General features: G+C 53.9%; 1 protein-coding gene across 1 annotated transcript in view; it reads left to right on the forward strand.

Annotated features, from left to right (window-relative positions):
* Positions 1-23497, forward strand: part of KLC4 (kinesin light chain 4) — a gene marked incomplete in the record, with an annotated part of 54169 nt that overhangs the window by 1524 nt on the left and 29148 nt on the right. The window contains 10 exon segments of the mRNA XM_073628638.1: positions 4660-4890; positions 7199-7277; positions 14552-14865; positions 15543-15644; positions 17146-17319; positions 19425-19524; positions 19604-19656; positions 21254-21321; positions 21643-21751; positions 21982-22116. Coding sequence (XP_073484739.1) covers positions 4660-4890; positions 7199-7277; positions 14552-14865; positions 15543-15644; positions 17146-17319; positions 19425-19524; positions 19604-19656; positions 21254-21321; positions 21643-21751; positions 21982-22116 — 1365 coding nt within the window.

Consider the following 23497-nt stretch of genomic DNA (forward strand, 5'->3'; position numbering starts at 1 on the left):
CCCACCGCCGCCCCCCCCTAGGCGGACTGCCTGCACCCACTAGGTTGCCCCCCCCTCCCCCCCACTAGCGGACTGGCCTCTGCCACACCACCTGCTGCCCCCCCCACTAGCGGACCTGCACCACCGCTGCCCCCCCCACCCCCCCACTAGCGGACTGGCCTGCACCCACCGCTGCCCCCCCCACTAGCGGACTGGCCTGCACCACCGCCCTGCCCCCCCCACTAGCGGACTGGCCTGCACCCCACCGCTGCCCCACCCCCACTAGCGGACTGGCCCTGCTCCACCGCTGCCCCCCCCCCCACTAGCGGACTGGCCTGCATCCACCGCTGCCCCCCCCCCCCACTAGCGGACTGGCCTGCACCACCCGCTGCCCCCCCCCCCCCACTAGCGGACTGGCCTGCACCACCGCTGCCCCCCCCCACTAGCGGACTGGCCTGCACCACCGCTGCCCCCCCCCCACTAGCGGGACTGGCCTGCACCACCGCTGCCCCCCCCCCCACTAGCGGACTGGCCTGCACCACCGCTGCCCCCCCCCCCCCACTAGCGGACTGGCCTGCACCACGCTGCCCCCCCCACTAGCGGACTGGCCTGCACAACCGCTGCCCCCCCCCACTAGCGGACTGGCCTGCACCACCGCTGCCCCCCCCCCACTAGCGGACTGGCCTGCACCACCGCTGCCCCCCCCCCACTAGCGGACTGGCCTGCACCACCGGCTGCCCCCCCCCACTAGCGGACTGGCCTGCACCACCGCTGCCCCCCCCCCCACTAGCGGACTGGCCCTGCACCACCGCTGCCCCCCCCCCACTAGCGGACTGGCCTGCACCACCGCTGCCCCCCCCACTAGCGGACTGGCCTGCACCACCGCTGCCCCCCCCCACTAGCGGACTGGCCTGCACCACCGCTGCCCCCCCCACTAGCGGACTGGCCTGCACCCACTGATGCCCCCCCCCCTACTAGCGGACTGGCCTGCACCACCGGTCCCCCCCCCCCCCCACTAGCGGGCGGGTCTGCACCACCGCTGCCCCCACTAGCGAGCGGGTGCACCACTGCTGCCCCCCCCACTAGCGGACCTGCACCACCGCTGCCCCCCCCCCCCCCCACTAGCGGACTGGCCTGCACCCACCGCTGCCCCCCACTAGCGGACTGGCCTGCACCACCGCTGCCCCCCCACTAGCGGACTGGCCTGCACCACCGCTGCCCCCCCACTAGCGGACTGGCCTGCACCACCGCTGCCCCCCCCCCCACTAGCGGACTGGCCTGCACCACCGCTGCCCCCCCCCCCACTAGCGGACTGGCCTGCACCACCGCTGCCCCCCCCCCCCACTAGCGGACTGGCCTGCACCACCGCTGCCCCCCCCCACTAGCGGACTGGCCTGCACCACCGCTGCCCCCCCCCCCCACTAGCGGACTGGCCTGCACCACCGCTGCCCCCCCCCCCCCCACTAGCGGACTGGCCTGCACCAGCGCTGCCCCCCCACTAGCGGACTGGCCTGCACCACCGCTGCCCCCCCCCCACTAGCGGACTGGCCTGCACCACCGCTGCCCCCCCCCCCACTAGCGGACTGGCCTGCACCACCGCTGCCCCCCCCCCACTAGCGGACTGGCCTGCACCACCGCTGCCCCCCCCCCCACTAGCGGACTGGCCTGCACCACCGCTGCCCCCCCCCCACTAGCCGACTGGCCTGCACCACCGCTGCCCCCCCCCCCCACTAGCGGACTGGCCTGCACCACCGCTGCCCCCCCCCACTAGCGGACTGGCCTGCACCACCGCTGCCCCCCCCACTAGCGGACTGGCCTGCACCACCGCTGCCCCCCCCCACTAGCGGACTGGCCTGCACCACCGCTGCCCCCCACTAGCGGACTGGCCTGCACCACTGATGCCCCCCCCCCCCTACTAGCGGACTGGCCTGCACCACCGTCCCCCCCCCCCCCACTAGCGGGCGGGTCTGCACCACCGCTGCCCCCACTAGCGAGCGGGTGCACCACTGCTGCCCCCCCACTAGCGGGCGGGCCTGCACCACCGCTGCCCCCCCCCACTAGCGGGCGGGCCTGCACCACCGCTGGCCTCCCCCACTAGCGGACTGGCCTGCACCACCGATGCCCCCCCCACTAGCGGACTGGCCTGCACCACCGGTCCCCCCCCCCTCCACTAGCGGCGGGCCTGCACCACCGCTGCCCCCACTAGCGAGCGGGTGCACCACTGCTGCCCCCCCCCACTAGCGGACTGGCCTGCACCACCGTTGCCCCCCCCCACTAGCGGACTGGCCTGCACCACTGCCGCCCCCCCCCCACTAGCGGACCTGCACACCGCTGCCCCCCCCCCCCCCACTAGCGGACTGGCCTGCACCACTGCTGCCCCCCCCCCACTAGCGGACCTGCACCACCGCTGCCCCCCCCCCACTAGCGGACTGGCCTGCACCACCGCTGCCCCCCCCCCACTAGCGGACTGGCCTGCACCACCGCTGCCCCCCCCCCCACTAGCGGACTGGCCTGCACCACCGCTGCCCCCCCCCCCACTAGCGGACTGGCCTGCACCACCGCTGCCCATCCCCCCCCCCCACTAGCGGACTGGCCTGCACCACCGCTGCCCCCCCCACTAGCGGACTGGCCTGCACCACCGCTGCCCCCCCCACTAGCGGACTGGCCTGCACCACCGCTGCCCCCCCCACTAGCGGACTGGCCTGCACCACCGCTGCCCCCCCCCACTAGCGGACTGGCCTGCACCACCGCTGCCCCCCCCCCCACTAGCGGACTGGCCTGCACCACCGCTGCCCCCCCCCACTAGCGGACTGGCCTGCACCACCGCTGCCCCCCCCCACTAGCGGACTGGCCTGCACCACCGCTGCCCCCCCCCACTAGCGGACTGGCCTGCACCACCGCTGCCCCCCCACTAGCGGACTGGCCTGCACCACCGCTGCCCCCCCACTAGCGGACTGGCCTGCACCACCGCTGCCCCCCCCACTAGCGGACTGGCCTGCACCACCGCTGCCCCCCCCACTAGCGGACTGGCCTGCACCACCGCTGCCCATCCCCCCCCCCCACTAGCGGACTGGCCTGCACCACCGCTGCCCCCCCCCACTAGCGGACTGGCCTGCACCACCGCTGCCCCCCCCCACTAGCGGACTGGCCTGCACCACCGCTGCCCCCCCCACTAGCGGACTGGCCTGCACCACCGCTGCCCCCCCCACTAGCGGACTGGCCTGCACCACCGCTGCCCCCCCCACTAGCGGACTGGCCTGCACCACCGCTGCCCCCCCCACTAGCGGACTGGCTGCACCACCGCTGCCCCCCCCCACTAGCGGACTGGCCTGCACCACCGCTGCCCCCCCACTAGCGGACTGGCCTGCACCACCGCTGCCCCCCCCCACTAGCGGACTGGCCTGCACCACCGCTGCCCCCCCCCACTAGCGGACTGGCCTGCACCACCGCTGCCCCCCCCCCCACTAGCGGACTGGCCTGCACCACCGCTGCCCCCCCCCCCCACTAGCGGACTGGCCTGCGCCACCGCTGCCCCCCCCACTAGCGGACTGGCCTGCGCCACCGCTGCCCCCCCCCCCCCACTAGCGGACTGGCCTGCGCCACCGCTGCCCCCCCCCCACTAGCGGACTGGCCTGCGCCACCGCTGCCCCCCCTAGCGGACTGGCCTGCGCCACCGCTGCCACCCCCCCCCCCCCAGCAGACTGGCCTGGACCCACCGCTGCCCCCCCCACTAGCAGGCAGGCCTGCACCACCGCTGTCCTACCCCCCCTAGCGGGCGGGCCTTCACCCCAGCTGCCCTCCCCCACTAGCGGGTGGGCCTGCACCACCGCTGCCCCCCCCCACTAGCGGGCGGGCCTGCACCACCGCTGCGCCCCCCACTAGCGGGCAGACCTGCACCACCGCTGTGCCCCCCCCACTAGCGGGCGGACCTGCACCACTGCTGCCCCCCCCACTAGCGGGCGGGCCTGCACCACCCGCTGCCCCCCCCTGGCGGCGGGCCTGCACCACCACTCCCCCCCCCCCCCCCCACTAGCGGGCGGGCCTGCACCACCACTGCCCCCCCCCACTATCGGGCGGGCCTGCACCACCGCTGCCCCCCACTAGCGGGCGGGCCTGCACCACCACTGCCCCCCCCCCCCCCCCACTATCGGGCGGGCCTGCACCACCGCTGCCCCCCACTAGCGGGCGGGCCTGCACCACCGCCTGCAAAGTGGTAGATATGTGCTGTCAAAGCAGCAGCCAGTGTTGCCAGGTGTACAATTTCCAGCTGTCTACATCTCTATGGACACTTGGTGGTGGTAAATCATATTTGTATTATCTAATGCCCAATGCCAGGTTGCCACGTTCTGCATATATGCCACCGTGCCTGCTGTCCTGTGTATCCCCACTGGTTGACAATCAAAACGTTATTATGCCATTATTAATGCTAAACTCCAGGTAAATGGGACATAACTAAATGCTGCTCAGTGTTCATTATTACAACATTACATTTTATTTTTGTAGTTCCCAACAATGTGAGTAGCATAATTGCAGAATTTGTTTTTATATATTTGTCCCTCTGCATGTTTGTCATGTTTAAGGAAGGAGGAGGAGGGGACCACATTGAATAATCAGACCTTGCCTAAAGTGCAAGGTCCAAGGTTCCACTTTTAATGCTGACCCTTTTTTATTCTGTTTCAGCTGATGATGGCGCTATCCAATCACCTGACGGCTGTGGAATCGGAGAAGCAGAAGTTACGGGCACAGGTGAGGCGTCTGTGCCAGGAGAACCAGTGGCTCCGAGACGAGTTGGCCAATACCCAACAGAAGCTTCAGCACAGCGAGCAGAACGTGGCCCAGCTGGAGGAGGAGAAGAAACATCTGGAGTTCATGAACCAGCTGAAGAAGTATGACGAGGACGTCTCACCTACGGTAAGCCGGGAGTTCTGGCCGGATGTGACCAACTTTGAAGAAGGAAATTGTACATCGATAACCCATCATCCTCCTCCTTAAATCACTAAAGTGACAACTCCTGGTTGCCATTTCCTGGCTCTCGGCCCCCTTCCTGGCAAAATTTAAAGCAAAACTCCAGGTTTCCCCCAACACTAGAAGTGCACCGAAAGAAGAAACGGTGCCAATTTTCAGCACTGAAAAGGGGGCGGTCCGCCTCGGGTGCCGCACATTGCGCGGGGGGAGGGGGGGAGTCATTCTGGCTGCTCAGAGTCCTCATCTCCCTCCTCACCTCTGTTATCCTGACGCAGAGTGGCGATCTCCCTTTGAGTTACGGAGCCGAATTGTCCGGGCGGCCGCAATAACCATGTCCCGCCTCCTGTGATAGACGGCACACTGATCCAATGCCGGGAAACTGAATATGTGTGACGTATCGCAGGAGGTGGGACCGCCAAGCCCGGGAAATTCAAATCCAGCTCTGTGACCCACCGGGAGATCGCTGCATCTGATGGGCACTGGTGGGGCTGCATCTGATGGGCACTGGTGAGGCTGCATCTGATGGACACCGGGGGGGTGAGAGCCGGAGGTGGCAAAATGGAGTTCTTGCCATGCTTTGGCTGCAAAACTGGGTGCAAGGGCCACATGGCCTGATGTGTGGCGGGTTGCGTTTGACATACGTGCCCTACGGCCTCCCCGCGCTCCCCGGTCCATGCTGTACTTTACTTTTGTGGGTGATAAGCTGTCAGTGCCCACAGAGCTGGTGTAGCAGTCCGGGGATCTGAAATCCCTGCTCTTCTCTCTCTTCTTTGTGCAACACTTGTGCCGTGGATCAGAGTGATGCTGTGTGCTGGCGCCGACCAATCGGAATCGCTCTGATCTGTCCCAGATCCCTGCAGAAAGAAGGGGGGAGAGGAGCAGATATTTCGGATTCGGTATTTATTCCTGAAAAGGTGTACTTAACGTTTTACGATGTAAAAACATCTTTTTAGTTCATCCTATCCTAATGTTGTTACATTATGTTACGTTCAGAAGTAATGCCTACTGCATGCATCTGATTTCATCTTGTCATTCAGACAATGCCAAACTGACAACGCAGCCCGGTTACTACAAGTTTCCTTTATTGCTGGTCATGTGATGTGACGATATTGCCCATGTTATTATCACATCCCTCGAGTTCTTAATATCCAGAAGAATTACTCGTTTTTTTTTTTTTTTTTTATTCATTGAAGTGTATATTTTCCCAAAAAATTGTGTTTGAAAGACCGCTGGGCAAATACAGTGTGACATAAAATATTGCAGCAATTGACATTTTATTCCCTAGGGTCTCTGCTAAAATATATAATATATATATATATATATATATATATATATATATATATATATATATATATATATATATATAATTGGGGGTTCCAAGTCATTTTCTAGCAAAAAAAATTGATTTTAACTTAAAGTGGCTGTAAATCTGAAAATTTTTTGTTTTTTTGATATCATTCTGTAGAGTATAAGATTTCCTATCATCTGAGCCCAGTCTTGCCACACAGAGTTAATCCATCTCTGAGCAATCCTCTTTTATTGTTCAGTGAGAAAAATCTTGACAAAATGAGAAAAACTTTGTCAAATCCTCCCCCTTGCTGTGAGTGACAGGTGATTTACATCTCGTGCACTAGCCTAAGACATGCATGATTTTTTTAATTCCCTCCCCCCACTCCTTTCTTCAGCAGCTCTGCAAGGATTGGCTGTTCCACACCTCACCATGATTTGGCATGCTGAAGTTATGTGGTTACTTTCCTGTCTTTTCACTGGATGTTAGAGATCATAGCAGAAGTTCAGTGTTAGAAATACACAGGAGAAAATGCATATTGACAAGGGGAGTGTAGAGGTAGGCGGGGAGTGTAGAGGTGGGCGGGGAGTGTTGAGGTGGGCGGGGAGTCTACTGACATCACGACTCCACCCACTGAGCTCCAGACAACAGACCCACCCACAGAATCTGCAGTTTTTCGGGTCTCATAACAGACAGAGGGGAGACATTTGACAGGTAAAGATACATGCAGGAGGGAAGAGTGAACTTGGCAGACTGCCTGGATGTTTTCTTTTGACAGCTGAGTGAGCAGATAAGTCTCTCCACTTGTTATATGAAAGAATCAGCAAACTCTGCAATGGAGATCGTCAGGGGGGTTGAATCGAGATCACGATTTTTTTTTTTTTAACGATTGATTGTGCAGCTCTAATGTCAAGGGCTCGTACGGTGTAAGAATTGTTTTCATGGACTCTTTTCTGTCCTTCACAGGAGGAGAAGGATGGAGATTCTGCTAAAGACAACTTGGATGAACTTTTCCCGAATGAGGAGGAAGATTCTGGACAAGGAAGTGAGTATTAGAAGTAGGGGTGCAACGGATCGTTGCCGATCCGTGATCCGTACGGATCACCCTCCGCGGATCGGCACACCCGCGATCTGCGGAGCACTTTTCGGCCTCAGCCATAGGAAAGGCCGCGGCTTCGGCCTAGCTCCGGAGCCGGCGGCCATCTTAGTATACCCCCGAAGCGGCCGATGTCTCGACAGGAAGTGACATTTCGTCGCCGCCATCTTGCTACACCCCATACTCCTGCACAGTACAATAATGATAGAGTGAGAAGGGGGCAAGCGGACATCTTGTTACACCCACCGGAGTTTTAGATTTAAAAGCCATTTTCAACGCAAAACTGAGCTTATATGCACAAATACTGTATTTATGCATATAAGCTCGGTTTTGTGTTGAAAATAGCTTTTAAATCTAAAACTCCGGTGGGTGTAACAAGATTTGTGTGGGTTTTTTTTTTTTTTTCTGATCCGAAAATGATCCGATCCGTGACTCTGATCCGAGGATCGATCCGATCCGTGAGATTTTTGATCCGTTGCACCCCTAATTAGAAGATATTGATGATCGATGTTATAAGGATCTCTCATCTGCTTCCTGTGTGTACTGAGGACTTTGTGAGAGGATACACCTAACCACTTGCCGACCGGCCACAGTGCGCCTCTATTGCGCGAAGCCACGTACCTGTACGTCATTTCGCTGTTTGGCCGGAGTGGGAGCCAATCAGCGGGTCCTGCGGACACGATGTCTGCCGGCCTCCTGCGATCCCTCCCCAGAGAGACAGGACGGCGGTCTGCTGATGTAAACAAGGCAGGTCGCTGTCCTGTCAGGTATGAACAGAGAGATCTTGTGTTCCTGCTAAGCATAACGGATATCTGTGTCCATCCAGTGAGTCCATCCCCCACACAGTAAGAAAGCATTTCGGCGGACGAATCGGAACACCTGACACTTTTTTGGGAACCAGTGACATTATCACAGTGATCGGTGTTAAAAATATGCACTGTTACTGTACTAATGACACTGGCAAGGAAGGGGTTAACACCAGGGGCGATCAAAGGGGTTAAGTGCTAGAGACACACCCCTGATCGCCCCTGGTGTTAACCTCTTCCTTGCCAGTGTCATTAGTACAGTAACGGTGCATAATTTTAGCACTGATCACTGTGATGATGTCACTGGTTCCCAAAAAAAGTGTGAGGTGTCCGATTTGTCCGCCGAAATGTCGCAGAACCGCTAAAAATCGCTGATCACCGCCATTACTAGTACAAAAAAAAAGTGAATGAAAATGCCATAAAAACATCCCATAGTTTGTAGATGCGATAACTTTTGCGCTAACCAATCGATATACGCTTATTGGGATTTTTTTTTTTTTTTTACCAAAAATATGTAGCAGAATATATATTGGCCTGTTATTGGATATGTTTCATAACAGAAAGTAAAAAAAATATATATATATATTTTTTTTTTTATAATCAAAATTGTCAGTCTTTGTTTTTAGCGCAAAAAATAAAAACCACAGAGGTGATCAAATACCACCAAAAGAAAGCTCTAATTGTGGGGAAAAAAGGACACCAGTTTTATTTGGGTACAGCGTTGCACGACCGCGCAATTGTCAGTTAAAGTAACGCAGTGCTATATCGCAAAAAAATGGCCAGGTCATGAAGGGGTAAAACCTTCCGGGGGCTGAAGTGGTTAAAAGAAGTTTTAGTTTTTGTTTTTTTTTAACCACTTCAATACCAGGCACTTAGACACCTTCCCGCCCAGGCCAATTTTCAGCTTGCAGCGCTGTCGCAATTTGAATGACAATTGCGCGGTCATACAACACTGTACCCAAACAAATTTTTTATCATTTTGTTCTCACAAATAGAGATTTCTTTTGGTGGTATTTGATCACCTCTGCGTTTTTTATTTTTTGCGCAACAAATAAAAAAAAAGACCAAATATTTTGAAAAAAAACAAGTTTTTCTTTTGTTTCTGTTAAAAAATTTTTTGTAAATAAGTACGTTTTCTTCTTCAGTGACGGGCACTGATACGGCAGCACTGGAGGGCACTGATACGGCAGCACTGGAGGGCACTGATACGGCAGCACTGGAGGGCACTGATACGGCAGCACTGGAGGGCACTGATACGGCAGCACTGGAGGGCACTGATACGGCAGCACTGGAGGGCACTGATACGGCAGCACTGGAGGGCACTGATACGGCAGCACTGGAGGGCACTGATGAGGTGGCACTGATAGGCATCACTGATGGGTACTGATGGGCACTGATAGGCATCACTGATGGGCACTGATAGGCATCACTGGGCACTGATAGGTGGCACTCGTAGGTGGCATTGATAGGGGGTACTTATGGGTGGCACTGATGGGTACTTATGGGTGGCACGGATGGGTACTTATGGGTGGCACGGGTGGGCACTGACAGGTGGCACCGATGGACACTGGGTGGCACTGACACTGGTGGCACTGATGACACTAATGGGTGGCATTGCTGGGCATCACTGAAATATAATGGTGCCAATCAGTGCCCATTGTGGGCACTGATTGGGCACAGACTGGGTACAGGTGGATAGCCATGGGGTACATACCTGGCCATCCACATGTTGCCCGCTTCCCTGGTGGTCCTAGTGGCGTCCCTGGTGGTCCAGTGTGGTGATCTGAGGGGGGGCTGCGCTGATAAACAATCAGCGCAGACCCCCCTTGTCAGGAGAGCCGCCGATTGGCTCTCCTCTACTTGCGTCTGTCAGACACGAGTGAGGAAAAGCCGATCAAGGGCTTTTCCTATTGACATCGTGATCAGCTTTGATTGGACACGGCTGATCACATGGTAAAGAGCCTCCGCCGGAGGCTTTTTATCAAGATCGGTGGAGGAGTGTGTCAGACTAACACGCCTCTCCACCGATCGCCGAGTTGTGCGCCCCCACGGCGGCATGTTATCCTGCTGGACGTCACATGACGCCCAGTCAGGATAACGGAACCACCGCCCGGCCGTCAATCTGCTATAGGCCGGGCGGGAAGTGGTTAAACATACTTACCTATGTGGATGCAGCATCGGTCCCCCGCCAGTTCTAAGAACCGGATTAACCACTTAAAGCGGGGGTCCACCTACATCATCTAAAGAAAAAAAATATTAAAAGCCAGCAGCTACAAATACTGCAGCTGCTGACTTTTAATACATGGCTACTTACCTGTCCCGGGGTCCAGCGATGTCGGCAGGGGACGCCGAGAACCCGCTCGGTTCTCGGCAGCTGCCACCGCCATCCTAGGTGAGGGAATCAGGAAGTGAAGCGTTGCGGCTTCACTTCCCGGTTCCCTACTGTGCATGCGCGAGTCGCGCTGCGCTTCCTAACTGGTCCCCGCTATCTCCTGGGAGCTGTATGATTCCCAGGAGACAGCGCGGAGGGACAGGAAGAGGCGTAGACTCCCATGGGAGTCTATGCCGGAAGTGGGTGCAAATACCTGTCCTATACAGGTATCTGCACCCCCCTCCCCCCTGAAAGGTGCCAAAGGTGACACCGGAGGGGGGGAGGGTTCCGAAAAGCGGAAGTTCCATTTTTGTGTGGAACTCCGCTTTAAGGACTGAGCCTCTTTCTGAGATTTGTAGTTTACAAGTTAAAAAAGGTTTTTGTTTTTGTTTTTTTGTTTTTTGATAGAAAATTACTTAGAACCCCCAAACATTATAAATTTTTTTTCTAACAGCCTAGAGAATAAAATGGTGGTCGTTGCAATACTTTCTGTCACACCGTATTTGCGCAGTGGTCTTACAAGCCCACTTTTTTTTTTTTTTTGTAAAAAAAATACACTTTTTTTTTAATTAAAAAAGACAACAGTAAAGTTAACCCAATTTTTTTTTTTATATTGTGAAAGATGTTATGCCGAGTAAATTGATACCCAACATGTCACGCTTCAAAATTGCGCCCGCTCGTGGAATAGCGTCAAACTTTTACCCTTAAAAATCTCCATGGGCGACGTTTAAAAAAGTTCTACAGGTTGCATGTTTTGAGTTACAGAGGAGGTCTAGGGCTAGAATTATTGCTCTTGCTCTACCGATTGCGGCGATACCTCACGTGTGTGGTTTGGAATCCGCTTTAATATGCGGGCGCTACTCGCGTATGCATTCGCTTCTGCACGTGAGCTCGTCGGGACGGGCGCGTTTTAAAATTTTTTTTTTTTTTCTTATTTATTTTACCTGTTTATTTTTAATTTTTACTCTGTTCTTTTAAAAAAAAAAGTGTCACTTTTATTACTATTACAAGGAATGTAAACATCCCTTGTAATAGAAGAAAAACATGACAGGTCCTCTTAAATATGAGATCTGGGGTCAAAAAGCTCAGATCTCATATTTACACTAAAATGCAATAAAAAAAAAAATTGTCATTTAAAAAAAATGCAAAAAAAAATAAAATGGCCCTTTTAAGAGCTATGGGCGGAAGTGACGTTTTGCAATGATATGGAGAAGGGTGGGGGCCAGCTTCCCCTCACTCGTGTCCATACCCAGGAAGAGAACATCCGATCTCTTCCTCTGCTGACGGCTCTGGTTAAGCAGCGGAAGGCACCGGAGCGTGGCGGCAGGGGGGTGCCCTCTCCCGCCCGCCGATAAAAGTGATCTTGCGGCGAATCCGCCACAGAGACCATTTTTATCTTGAAGCGGACCGCCCGCTGAAGAAGAGGATACCGGGGTTATGGCAGCTAGCTGCTGCAATAACGATGCACCTCTTCAAAGTACCGACGTATAACGACAGTGGGCGGTCCGGAAGTGGTTAAAGACCGATGATCGCTCGGTCCTTAGTGCTCTGAGCAGAGAGCTGGTAACTGTCAGTCACTGCTGTCTGCTCTGAGTCCGTCCGTCCCCCCTCACTTACTGGAGCGCTGGGCTGTGGAGGGGGCAGGAGCAGCTGGCTCGGGCTCTCGGTGGCTTGCTGAGAGGCTGAGCCAGGTGACGGTCCCGGCTCTTGGGTGGATCCCGACCATATGGTCGTGACCGGCTCTGTGATGTTAGAGATGGCGAATTGTTTGTGATTATAATCAGGTCTTGATTATACAATACATTTTTGAATTTATAACAGATTGGTGATATGTTACAGTTAAGCGCTTGTAAACCACTGGATGTGTTTTTTGTTTTTTTTGTTCTCCCCTGCACATTATGTGATACTTGCCTGAGAACGAAGCCTTCCAGCGATGCAATGTCATTGCTGGAGGCCGCTTCCATCTTCACCCGTTATGCTTCCGGGTTCACAGACTCCGGCTCTGTGATTGGCCGGAGCCGCGATGACGTCACTCTCGCACATGCGCGCGGGAGCCGACGGTCACGGCACAGGGTGCTGAAGAAACCGCGCCGGTGGCCGTTCCTTTAGAGTGCATGCGCCAGTGATGTGCACGTTTAGGAGATATTTACACTCCCTATAGGTAGCCCTTATTATAAGTTTACCTATAGGTAGAATTCAGAGATGGAAGTTTACTTCCTCTTTAACCACTTCAGCCCCGGAAGGACTTGCCCCCTTCCTGACCAGAGCACTTTTTGCGATACGGCACTGCGTCGCTTTAACTAACAATTGCGCGGGCGTGTGACGTTGCACCCAAACAAAATTGACGTCCTTTTTCCCCACAAATAGAGCTTTCTTTTGGTGGTATTTGATCATCTCTGCATTTTTTATTTTTTGCGCTATAAACAAAAAAAGAGCGACAATTTTGAAAAAAAAAAAATATTTTTTACTTTTTGCTATAATATCCCCAAAAAATTTATCAGTTTAGGCCGATATGTATTCTTTTACATATTTTTGGTAAAAAAAAATCGCAATAAGTGTATATTGATTGGTTTGTGCAAAAGTTATAGTGTCTACAAAATAGGGGATAGATTTATGGCATTTTTATTATTTTTTTTTTTTTTTATTATTAGTAATGGTGGCGATCTGCGATTTTTATCGTGACTGGGACATTATGGCGGACACTTTTGACACTATTTTGGGACCATTGTCATTTATACAGCGATCAGTGCTATAAAAATGCACTGATTACTGTATAAATGACACTGGCAGTGAAGGGGTTAAACACTAGGGGGCGATGAAGGGGTTAAGTGTGTCCTAGGGAGTGACAGCGATCACTTCTCCTGATGACAGGGAGCAGTAGATCTCTGTCTTGTCACTAGGCAGAACAGGGAAATGCCTTGTTTACATCTCCCTTTTCTGCCGCTCCGTGACACGATCGCGGGACACCGGCGGACGTCAAGTCCGCGGGTCCTGCGGGCACGGTCAGAGCAGGTGGCCACAATGCCACTTCTTAAAGGGGACGTACCTGTACGCCCATTTGCGCAGCCGTGCCATTGTGCCAACGTGTATCGTTGTGCACTGGTCAGCAAGTGGTTAAAGGCCTCTAACTTAGCTTTTCTCCAAACCCATATAAATTGGAGAAGGTATCACAATAAGTTTTGAGATTTATAGCCCCCCCCCCGATGGTGGGATAGTGGATGTCTGAGAAAATTGTCAGTGGCACACCATTGTACCCTCAACATTATTTCTCCATTTTATATGTCTCTGTGGGTTAGGGTACACAGTCAGTGATCATTAAATATATTGGTGATCAGGAAACACATCTTCTTCTCCTTTTTGTTTCCCACCAGTCTTCCATCTTGTTGGTTATTATGGGTTAGGGTGTGCAATGTTTTCATTAGTGGTCGTGAAATATACCATATATACTCGAGTATAAGTCGCTCCGAGTATAAGTCGAGGCCATAATTTACCACAAAAAAATGGGAAAAACTTATTGACCCGAGTATAAGACGAAGGTGAGAAATGCACAGCTACTGTAAGTGGAAAAGAGGGTCAACAATGCCCATTTGCATGCCTCACTGTGCCCATTTGAAGCCATAGGTCCCCTGAACTTCAAACTCGGTAGTTAAGGGTTCCTAGATGCCCCCTAGCTGCAGCCAAAATTTGGGGTCTCTGAACCCAAAGGGTCCTGAAATGACATTGCTGCAGATGGACACAGTTGACCGAATTTGGGGCCCCGTATCTCGGGGCCACTTAGTACTAAGAACCCCAACTTTGGATATGTTATAGGACCAGTTCCTGTGGGTTTGCACACCAAATTTGGGGTTCCTAGCATCAAGTGGCCCTGAGATACGGGGCCCCAAAGTCGGTTCAGAAAATGAAATTTTTTGCTGCAGAAAAGTGCTTAACTCGAGTATAAGTCGAGGGGGGCATTTTCAACACAAAAAAATGTGCTGAAAAACTCGACTTATACTCGAGCATATACGGTAAGTGTGATCATGAAATTAAATTTCTCTTCCTCTCAGTTTCTCACCAGCACAGCTCAGCAGCTGCAGCTGCCCAGCAAGGTGGATATGAGATTCCAGCCCGACTTCGCACACTGCACAATCTTGTCATCCAGTACGCTTCCCAGGGGCGCTACGAAGTCGCTGTACCTCTCTGCAAGCAAGCGCTGGAAGACCTGGAGAAAACCTCCGGACATGACCATCCTGACGTGGCCACCATGCTGAACATCTTGGCATTGGTGTACCGGGACCAGAACAAATACAAAGAGGCCGCCCATCTTTTAAATGATGCCCTGTCAATCCGAGAGAAGACCCTGGGCAAGGACCACCCGGCAGTACGTAATGCATAATCTGGGGGCTCCTCCCTGTCGTAGGCAGTCAGTGGGAAAGCAGGAAAGGCAAAATCCACCCAGCAGTTTGTTGTATATGGTCCAGGGCACCCCATGGGAGGTGGTCAGTGGGTGAGCAAGAAAAGCAAGGACATTCGGGTGGCCCCTTGGCAGGCCGCCAGTGAGAGAGTAGGAAAGGTAAGGACCACCAAGAATCAGTACGTAATACAATCTGGGACCCCCAAGGCAAGCAGTCAGTGGATGAGCAGGAAAGCCAGACCTAAGTAGATGATGTCTGAAGCTGGCCATGCTTGGATCAGAATTCATCTTTTTCAGTAGGGACTGGCTGAGATTCAGACCATGTATAGGCACACTGATTGTACCCAAGTTGATCCTTCAATACAACCAGCCTGTCAGATTTTTCACTTATGATTACTGCTGACGGTGTTGATGGAGGAAATCAAGTGATTTTCCTTCCTTCTATCCACGATGGAAGGAAAGGAAATCGAATCATCTATGGGCTGCCTTAGTGAGGCTTCCAGGTCAGTAGGTTTATGTGTGATAAGATCTGTCCTTGTTGATGGACAGGATGGCACTCCAGGCATTTCTAGATGCATGATAACCTGGGGCCCTTGGAAATGTACTGAGGTCAGGGTTGAATTTTTTATTTTTATTTTTTGTAGGTGGCAGCAACTCTAAATAACCTGGCAGTCTTGTATGGCAAGCGTGGAAAATATAGAGAGGCGGAACCTCTGTGCAAGAGAGCGCTGGAAATCCGAGAGAAGGTAAAACCAGACTCTATCCTTCCTGTTTCCTTCCAGAACCTCTATGTGCTAATGGCTTCTATACTACCCCAACCAAAAAAAAAAAATACTCCGTCCTCTTCTCCAGGTCTGTGTGTGGCTCTTGCAACATATGACCTGGTTGTCTGCCGTCCCTGCCATGTGTGCTCTAACATTTACCCTCCTGTCACATGGGCCCTGGTTTTTGGCCTCTCTTCTTTCTTGAATGTGTGCCCAGGTGTTTGGCCTTCTTCCCCTGTGATGCATGCCCTGGTCTTTGGCCTTCTCTCCCCCCTGTGGCGCATGCCCAGGTCTTTGGCCTTCTCTCCCCCCTGTGGCGCATGCCCAGGTCTTTGGCCTTCTCTCCCCCCTGTGGCTCATGCCCAGGTCTTTGGCCTTCTCTCCCCCCTGTGGCTCATGCCCAGGTCTTTGGCCTTCTCTCCCCCCTGTGGCTCATGCCCAGGTCTTTGGCCTTCTCTCCCCCCTGTGGCTCATGCCCAGGTCTTTGGCCTTCTCTCCCCCCTGTGGCTCATGCCCAGGTCTTTGGCCTTCTCTCTCCCCTGTGGCTCATGCCCAGGTCTTTGGCCTTCTCTCCCCCCTGTGGGGCATGCCCGGGTCTTTGGCCTTCTCTCCCCCCTGTGGGGCATGCCCAGGTCTTTGGCCTTCTCTCCCCCCTGTGGGGCATGCCCAGGTCTTTGGCCTTCTCTCCCCCCTGTGGCGCATGCCCAGGTCTTTGGCCTTCTCTCCCCCCTGTGGCGCATGCCCAGGTCTTTGGCCTTCTCTCCCCCCTGTGGCGCATGCCCAGGTCTTTGGCCTTCTCTCCCCCCTGTGGCGCATGCCCAGGTCTTTGGCCTTCTCTTCCCCCTGTGGCGCATGCCCAGGTCTTTGGCCTTCTCTTCCCCCTGTGGCGCATGCCCAGGTCTTTGGCCTTCTCTTCCCCCTGTGGCGCATGCCCAGGTCTTTGGCCTTCTCTCCCCCCTGTGGCGCATGCCCAGGTCTTTGGCCTTCTCCCCCGTGAAGCATGCCCAGGTCTTTGGCCTTCTCCCCTGTGAAGCATGCCCTGGTCTTTAGCCTTCTCCCCTGTGAAGCATGCCCTGGTCTTTAGCCTTCTCCCCCCATGACACATGCCATGGTCTTTGGCCTTCTCTCCCCCCTGTGGCGCATGCCCTGGTCTTTGGCCTTCTCTCCCCCCCCTTTTGGCGCATGCCCAGGTCTATGGCCTTCTCCCCCCCCCCCCCCCCCCCGGTGGCGCATGCCCCGGTCTTTCCCCTCCCCCATATCCCCCCACCCCCCACCCTCGGGCGCATGCCCTGGTCTTCAGTCTCACCCAGCTACATATGCCCTGCTCCTTGACCCCTCACCCTGTCATACGTTCACTGGCCTTTGGTCACTCACCCAGCTACATGTGCTCTGCCCTTTGGTTAACGCAACCCGTGACATGCGTGCCCTGATCTCTGTTCCCCTCTTTCCTCCTCATGCTTAGATTGTGGCGTTTTGTTTTCAGGTCCTCGGGAAGGATCATCCAGATGTGGCGAAACAGCTGAACAATCTTGCTCTCCTGTGTCAGAACCAGGGAAAGTACGATGAAGTGGAGTACTACTACTGCCGCGCTTTGGAGATTTACCAAGCCCGACTCGGTCCTGACGACCCAAATGTTGCCAAAACAAAGAATAACCTGGTGTGTGTTTGGTGCTGGTTGTCTTTTAAATAGCAATGAGTATAAAGGGTTATAATAGGGCATGGCTATGTTCACCTGACCCGGGGCCTAAAATACACTGTGGTAGGTTGGGTGTTTTTATAGCGGTACGGTGGGTACAGTGAGGGGAAAAAGTATTTGATCTCCTGCCAATTTTGTGCATTTGCCCGATGACATAGAAATGATCAGTCTATAATTTTAATGGTCAGTTTATTTTAACAGTGAGAGACAGAACAACAAAAATATCAGAAAAAAGCATTTCAAAAAAGTTATACATTGATTTGCATTTTAATGAGTGAAATAAGTATTTGATCCCCTATCAATCAACAAGATTTCTGGCTCCCAGGTGTCTTCTATACAGGAAACGAGCTGAGATTAGAAGCACTCTCTTAAAGGGAGTGCTCCTAATCTCAGCTTGTTACCTGTATAAAAGACACCTGTCCACAGAAGCAATCAATTAATCTGATTCCAACCTCTCCACCATGGCCAAGACCAAAGAGCTGTCCAAGGATGTCAGGGACAAGATTGTAGACCTACACAAGGCTGGAATGGGCTACAAGACCATCGCCAAGCAGCTTGGTGAGAGGGTGACAACAGTTGGTGCGATTTATTCGCAAATGGAATAAACACAAAATATCTGTCAATCTCCCTCGGTCTGGGGCTCCATGCAAGATCTCACCTCGTGGAGTTTCAGTGATTATGAGAACGGTGAGGAATCAGCCCAGAACTACACGGGAGAATCTTGTCAATGATCTCAAGGCAGCTGGGACCATAGTCACCAAGAAAACAATTGGTAACACACTACGTCGTAAAGAACTGAAATCCTGCAGCGCCCGCAAGGTCCTCCTGCTTAAGAAAGCACATGTACAGACCCATCTGAAGATTGCTAATAATCATCTGAATGATTCAGAGGAGAACTGGGTGAAAGTGATGTGGTCAGATGAGACCAAAATCAAGCTCTTTGACATCAACTCAACTGACCATGTTTGGAGGAGGAGGAATGCTGTCTATGACCCCAAGAACACTATCCCTACCATCAAACATGGAGGTGAAAACATTATGCTTTGGGGGTGTTTTTCTGCTAATGGACAGGACAACTTCACCGCATCAAAGGGACGATGGACGGGGCCATGTACCATCAAATCTAGGGTGAGAACCTCCTTCCCACAGCCAGGACATTGAAAATGGGTTGTGGATGGGTATTCCAGCATGACAATGCCCCAAAACACACAGCCAAGGCAACAAAGAAGCGGCTCTAGAAGACACACATTAAGGTCCTGGTGTGGCCTAGCCAGTCCCCAGACCTTAAACCCATAGAAAATATGTGAAGGGAGCTGGAGGTTTGAGTTACCAAACGTCAGCCTCGAAACCTTAATGGCTCGGAGAGGATCTGCAAAGAGGAGTGGGACAAAATCCCTCCTGAGATGAGTGCAAACCTGGTGGCCAACTACAAGAAACGTCTGACCAAGTACTAAGTCATGTTTTGTGAAGGGGTCAAATACTTATTTCACTCATTAAAATGCAAATCAATTTTATAACTTCTTCAAAATGCATTTTCTGGATATTTTTGTTGTTCTGTCTCACTGTTAAAATAAACCTACAATTTAAAATGATAGACTGATCATTTCTTTGTCAGTGGGCAACCGTACAAAATCAGCAGGGATCAAATACTTTTTCCCTCACTGTATGATGAGATGAGGGACGCTCTTCATGAGGGAGTCTTATTCTGCTGATGGCGTCTGCTAAATGTAAGGGAGGGGCTCCTTTTACAGACAATATGGAAGGGTGCCTCCTTCCATAGACAATACATGGCATTCTGAATTCCGCAGCCGCCGTGAGAGAACCTTCAGCTGTGTATTGTCAGGGATCCGACACTGTTGTGTTGGGATATGCTTTGTTCTGTTAGTGGTGTGTGTGATGTGAAAGCATCCAGTGTCTTCTATTACTAGTGTTGTGTGAAGGGTTCAAATGCATTTCATTAGCGTTGTATTGTGTTAAACGATCTCGGTGTGTTGAATGAAAGGATCTGGTATGTTGTGTTTTGGAATGATTTGCTCATCATTTTATCCCTGATCTCTCTTACTCAGGCCTCCTGTTACCTGAAACAAGGGAAGTATAAGGCAGCCGAACAGTTGTACAAGGACATCCTGACACAGGCTCATGTAAAAGAGTTTGGCTCGGTGGATGGTAAGTTCTAGTTCAGTCCCTCGCTGCTGATAATTCCATGTTTCCTACGTGCCAATACCTCCTATTCTCTGTCCTGCAGATGATCACAAGCCCATCTGGATGCATGCCGAGGAAAGAGAGGAGATGAGCAAGGTGAGGCCTGCAAGCTCCCCTAGCCTGTCATCACTGTGTTAGCAATACAGGAATTCCATATATCGGAGCCTGGCTTTCCATCTTATTTGTGACATTAGTGATCCCAGTCCCCAAAAAAGCTTTCTGGTCCCAGTGTCTGCCTTTTCCTGGTCCCCCCATGTCTTCCTCTTGGTGCGCCCCCCCCCCCCGTGTCTACCTTTTGGTGCCTCCCCCCCCCCCCCCCATGTCTGCCTCTTGATGGCCCTCCTCCATGTCTGCCTCTTGATGGCCCTCCTCCATGTCTGCCTCTTGATGGGCCCCCCCCCATGTCTGCCTCTTGATGGGGGCCCCCCCCCATGTCTGCCTCTTGATGGCCCCCCCCCAGTGCCTGCCTTTTGATGCTGTGCCCCTTCCCCGTGTCTGCCTCTTGCCGCTCCCCTTCCCCGTGTCCGCCTCTTGCCGCTCCCCTTCCCCGTGTCCGCCTCTTGCCGCTCCCCTTCCCCGTGTCCGCCTCTTGCCGCTCCCCTTCCCCGTGTCCGCCTCTTGCCGCTCCCCTTCCCCGTGTCCGCCTCTTGCCGCTCCCCTTCCCCGTGTCCGCCTCTTGCCGCTCCCCTTCCCCGTGTCCGCCTCTTGCCGCTCCCCTTCCCCGTGTCCGCCTCTTGCCGCTCCCCTTCCCCGTGTCCGCCTCTTGCCGCTCCCCTTCCCCGTGTCCGCCTCTTGCCGCTCCCCTTCCCCGTGTCCGCCTCTTGCCGCTCCCCTTCCCCGTGTCCGCCTCTTGCCGCTCCCCTTCCCCGTGTCCGCCTCTTGCCGCTCCCCTTCCCCGTGTCCGCCTCTTGCCGCTCCCCTTCCCCGTGTCCGCCTCTTGCCGCTCCCCTTCCCCGTGTCCGCCTCTTGCCGCTCCCCTTCCCCGTGTCCGCCTCTTGCCGCTCCCCTTCCCCGTGTCCGCCTCTTGCCGCTCCCCTTCCCCGTGTCCGCCTCTTGCCGCTCCCCTTCCCCGTGTCCGCCTCTTGCCGCTCCCCTTCCCCGTGTCCGCCTCTTGCCGCTCCCCTTCCCCGTGTCCGCCTCTTGCCGCTCCCCTTCCCCGTGTCCGCCTCTTGCCGCTCCCCTTCCCCGTGTCCGCCTCTTGCCGCTCCCCTTCCCCGTGTCCGCCTCTTGCCGCTCCCCTTCCCCGTGTCCGCCTCTTGCCGCTCCCCTTCCCCGTGTCCGCCTCTTGCCGCTCCCCTTCCCCGTGTCCGCCTCTTGCCGCTCCCCTTCCCCGTGTCCGCCTCTTGCCGCTCCCCTTCCCCGTGTCCGCCTCTTGCCGCTCCCCTTCCCCGTGTCCGCCTCTTGCCGCTCCCCTTCCCCGTGTCCGCCTCTTGCCGCTCCCCTTCCCCGTGTCCGCCTCTTGCCGCTCCCCTTCCCCGTGTCCGCCTCTTGCCGCTCCCCTTCCCCGTGTCCGCCTCTTGCCGCTCCCCTTCCCCGTGTCCGCCTCTTGCCGCTCCCCTTCCCCGTGTCCGCCTCTTGCCGCTCCCCTTCCCCGTGTCCGCCTCTTGCCGCTCCCCTTCCCCGTGTCCGCCTCTGAAGCTATGTTTCTGTCTGTCTCATGCTCCCTTTTGTGTCTGTCTTTTTTTTTTATCAGACCCCTCACAATGACAGTACACCGTATTCTGAATATGGGGGTTGGTACAAAGCTTGCAGAGTAAACAGGTAAGTGTCTTCTGTTCAGGTCTTTGCCCCTAATGTGTAATGTAATAATAGAAATTCCATTGCCCCCAAACTTATTTCTTGCATTAACCACTGCTGTTTGCTGTCTCTTGGAATTGTAACCACTGAGCTGTCATAGCCGTTCATTGTGTGTTGCTACTACCCACTAATCCCACGAGCTTTCACAGTCCTGCATTGTGTCCTATCCAGTAATCCTGGGCTTTTTCTTATACATTTTCTTCATCTACTCTTCACTATATAATCATCATGTTTGTAAACAATATATTTGGAATTTTTTATGATCTGTATCTAAATTTCCTCAAGCCCGACAGTAAACACCACCCTTCGAAACCTCGGAGCGTTATACCGGCGCCAGGGCAAGCTGGAAGCAGCAGAGACTCTGGAAGAGTGTGCAATGCGGTCCCGCCGACAGGTGAGGGGAAGCTCATTGGTCAGTAAGCCCATTTCTTCCACCACCGTTGGAGACATCCTGACTGGGTGCAAGAGGTCCTGAATGATGGAGGGGGGGTGGGGGACGTCCATAATTGAGCTTGGATACATCTAGAATGGGGAGGATGATCTGCTCCCTTCTCTTCTGTTAGGATGGGAATGGACGGTGATGAAATGAGAGGTGAATTCACCATGTTCATTTTCTGTGTCTAGGGACTAGATCCTGTCAATCAAACTAAAGTTGCCCAACTTCTAAAAGATGGCGAGACCCCCGAACAACGAAGAAAAGGGCGCGAATCAGGCCGGAGTAGTGTGAAGTACGAGGGTGGCACAGAGGGGGCAGAAGAAGTGAGTATGGGAGGCGTGGAGTGGAGCGGGGTAAGTACAGACCCTCATCATGACATCCAGGAGCGCAGCAATAAGAGGGAGGGCAGCTGTGCTCCACCCCAAATACTCCACCTACAGAGCCCTCAGCAGGAATAATATTCTATTAGGATTGCCGATTGCACACAGCTGGGCATTTCTCATCTGCTCTCATAATTCCTATTGTTTGTACTTTTCGATATAGAAATGCCTCATGGTCTGGGAATATACATGTTCCATTGTTATCCACTACAGCAGGGATATGCAGTTAGCGGACCTCCAGCTGTTGCAAAACTACAAGTCCCATCATGCCTCTGCCTCTGGGTGTCATGCTTGTGGCTGTCAGAGTCTTGCTATGCCTCATGGGACTTGTAGTTCTGCAACAGCTGGAGGTCCGCTTATTGCATATCCCTGTTCTACAGTGTTTGGACAGCTGTGTGTGATCTGCCCTGCCTGAGGGGGGGTGCCGATCCTGTCTGAGAGACCAGGAAAGATCAATTGACTGTCTACAAAATTGGGTGGAGCCCCTCCCTCGCTGTCTGTGTCAGGGCAGCTGGTGGTCACTTCTTAGGATTGTCTCACCAAGAGCCATAATGGTCTCCTGCATGTCCCCCCCACCCTGTCATAACAACGCTGCCTCCTGTCTTCTGTATGCAGTGCGCATGTGTGGATAGCACGCTGGATTGTGGGAGAAAGCGTGCGTGTTGGCCATGGTGTGGTGTGGGTGTCGGCCTCGGTGTGGTGTGGGTGTCGGCCTCGGTGTGGTGTGGGTGTCGGCCTCGGTGTGGTGTGGGTGTCGGCCTCGGTGTGGTGTGGGTGTCGGCCTCGGTGTGGTGTGGGTGTCGGAAAGCGCTCCGCATTCCTGTTCAAAATCACATGCGATTCTTTGCGGCACAATTTGAGCCCATTCATTTTCTATGGGCCAAGGTTGAACAGCAAAGGTATCTGTTTTAGGTATTAGAGCATTTGCACAAGTACTGTTTACAAGCTGTCTTGCCTATTCTTTGAAATCCACAATGCATCTATTTGATCACCCATCATCACAAGATCACCCATCATGCATCATTCTCTACATCTTTGTTGAATATATATTCTTTATATATAAAAAAAGACATATGATTCTAAACATCTTGCCCATCTCTACGAAAGGGTGAGGCTTGGCCAGCATGTACAGTGCCTTGAAAAAGTATTCATACCCCTTGAAATTTTCCACATTTTGTCATGTATTTTATTGGGATTTTATGTGATCGACCAACAAACAGTGGCACATTATTGTGAAGTGGAGGGAAAATGATAAATTGTGTTCAAAATGTTTTACAAAGAAATATGTGAAAAGTGTGGCGTGCATTTGTATTCAGCCCCCCTT

The sequence above is a fragment of the Aquarana catesbeiana genome, linkage group LG04 (assembly GCF_042186555.1).
Source record: "Aquarana catesbeiana isolate 2022-GZ linkage group LG04, ASM4218655v1, whole genome shotgun sequence".
Taxonomy (NCBI): Eukaryota; Metazoa; Chordata; class Amphibia; order Anura; family Ranidae; genus Aquarana; species Aquarana catesbeiana.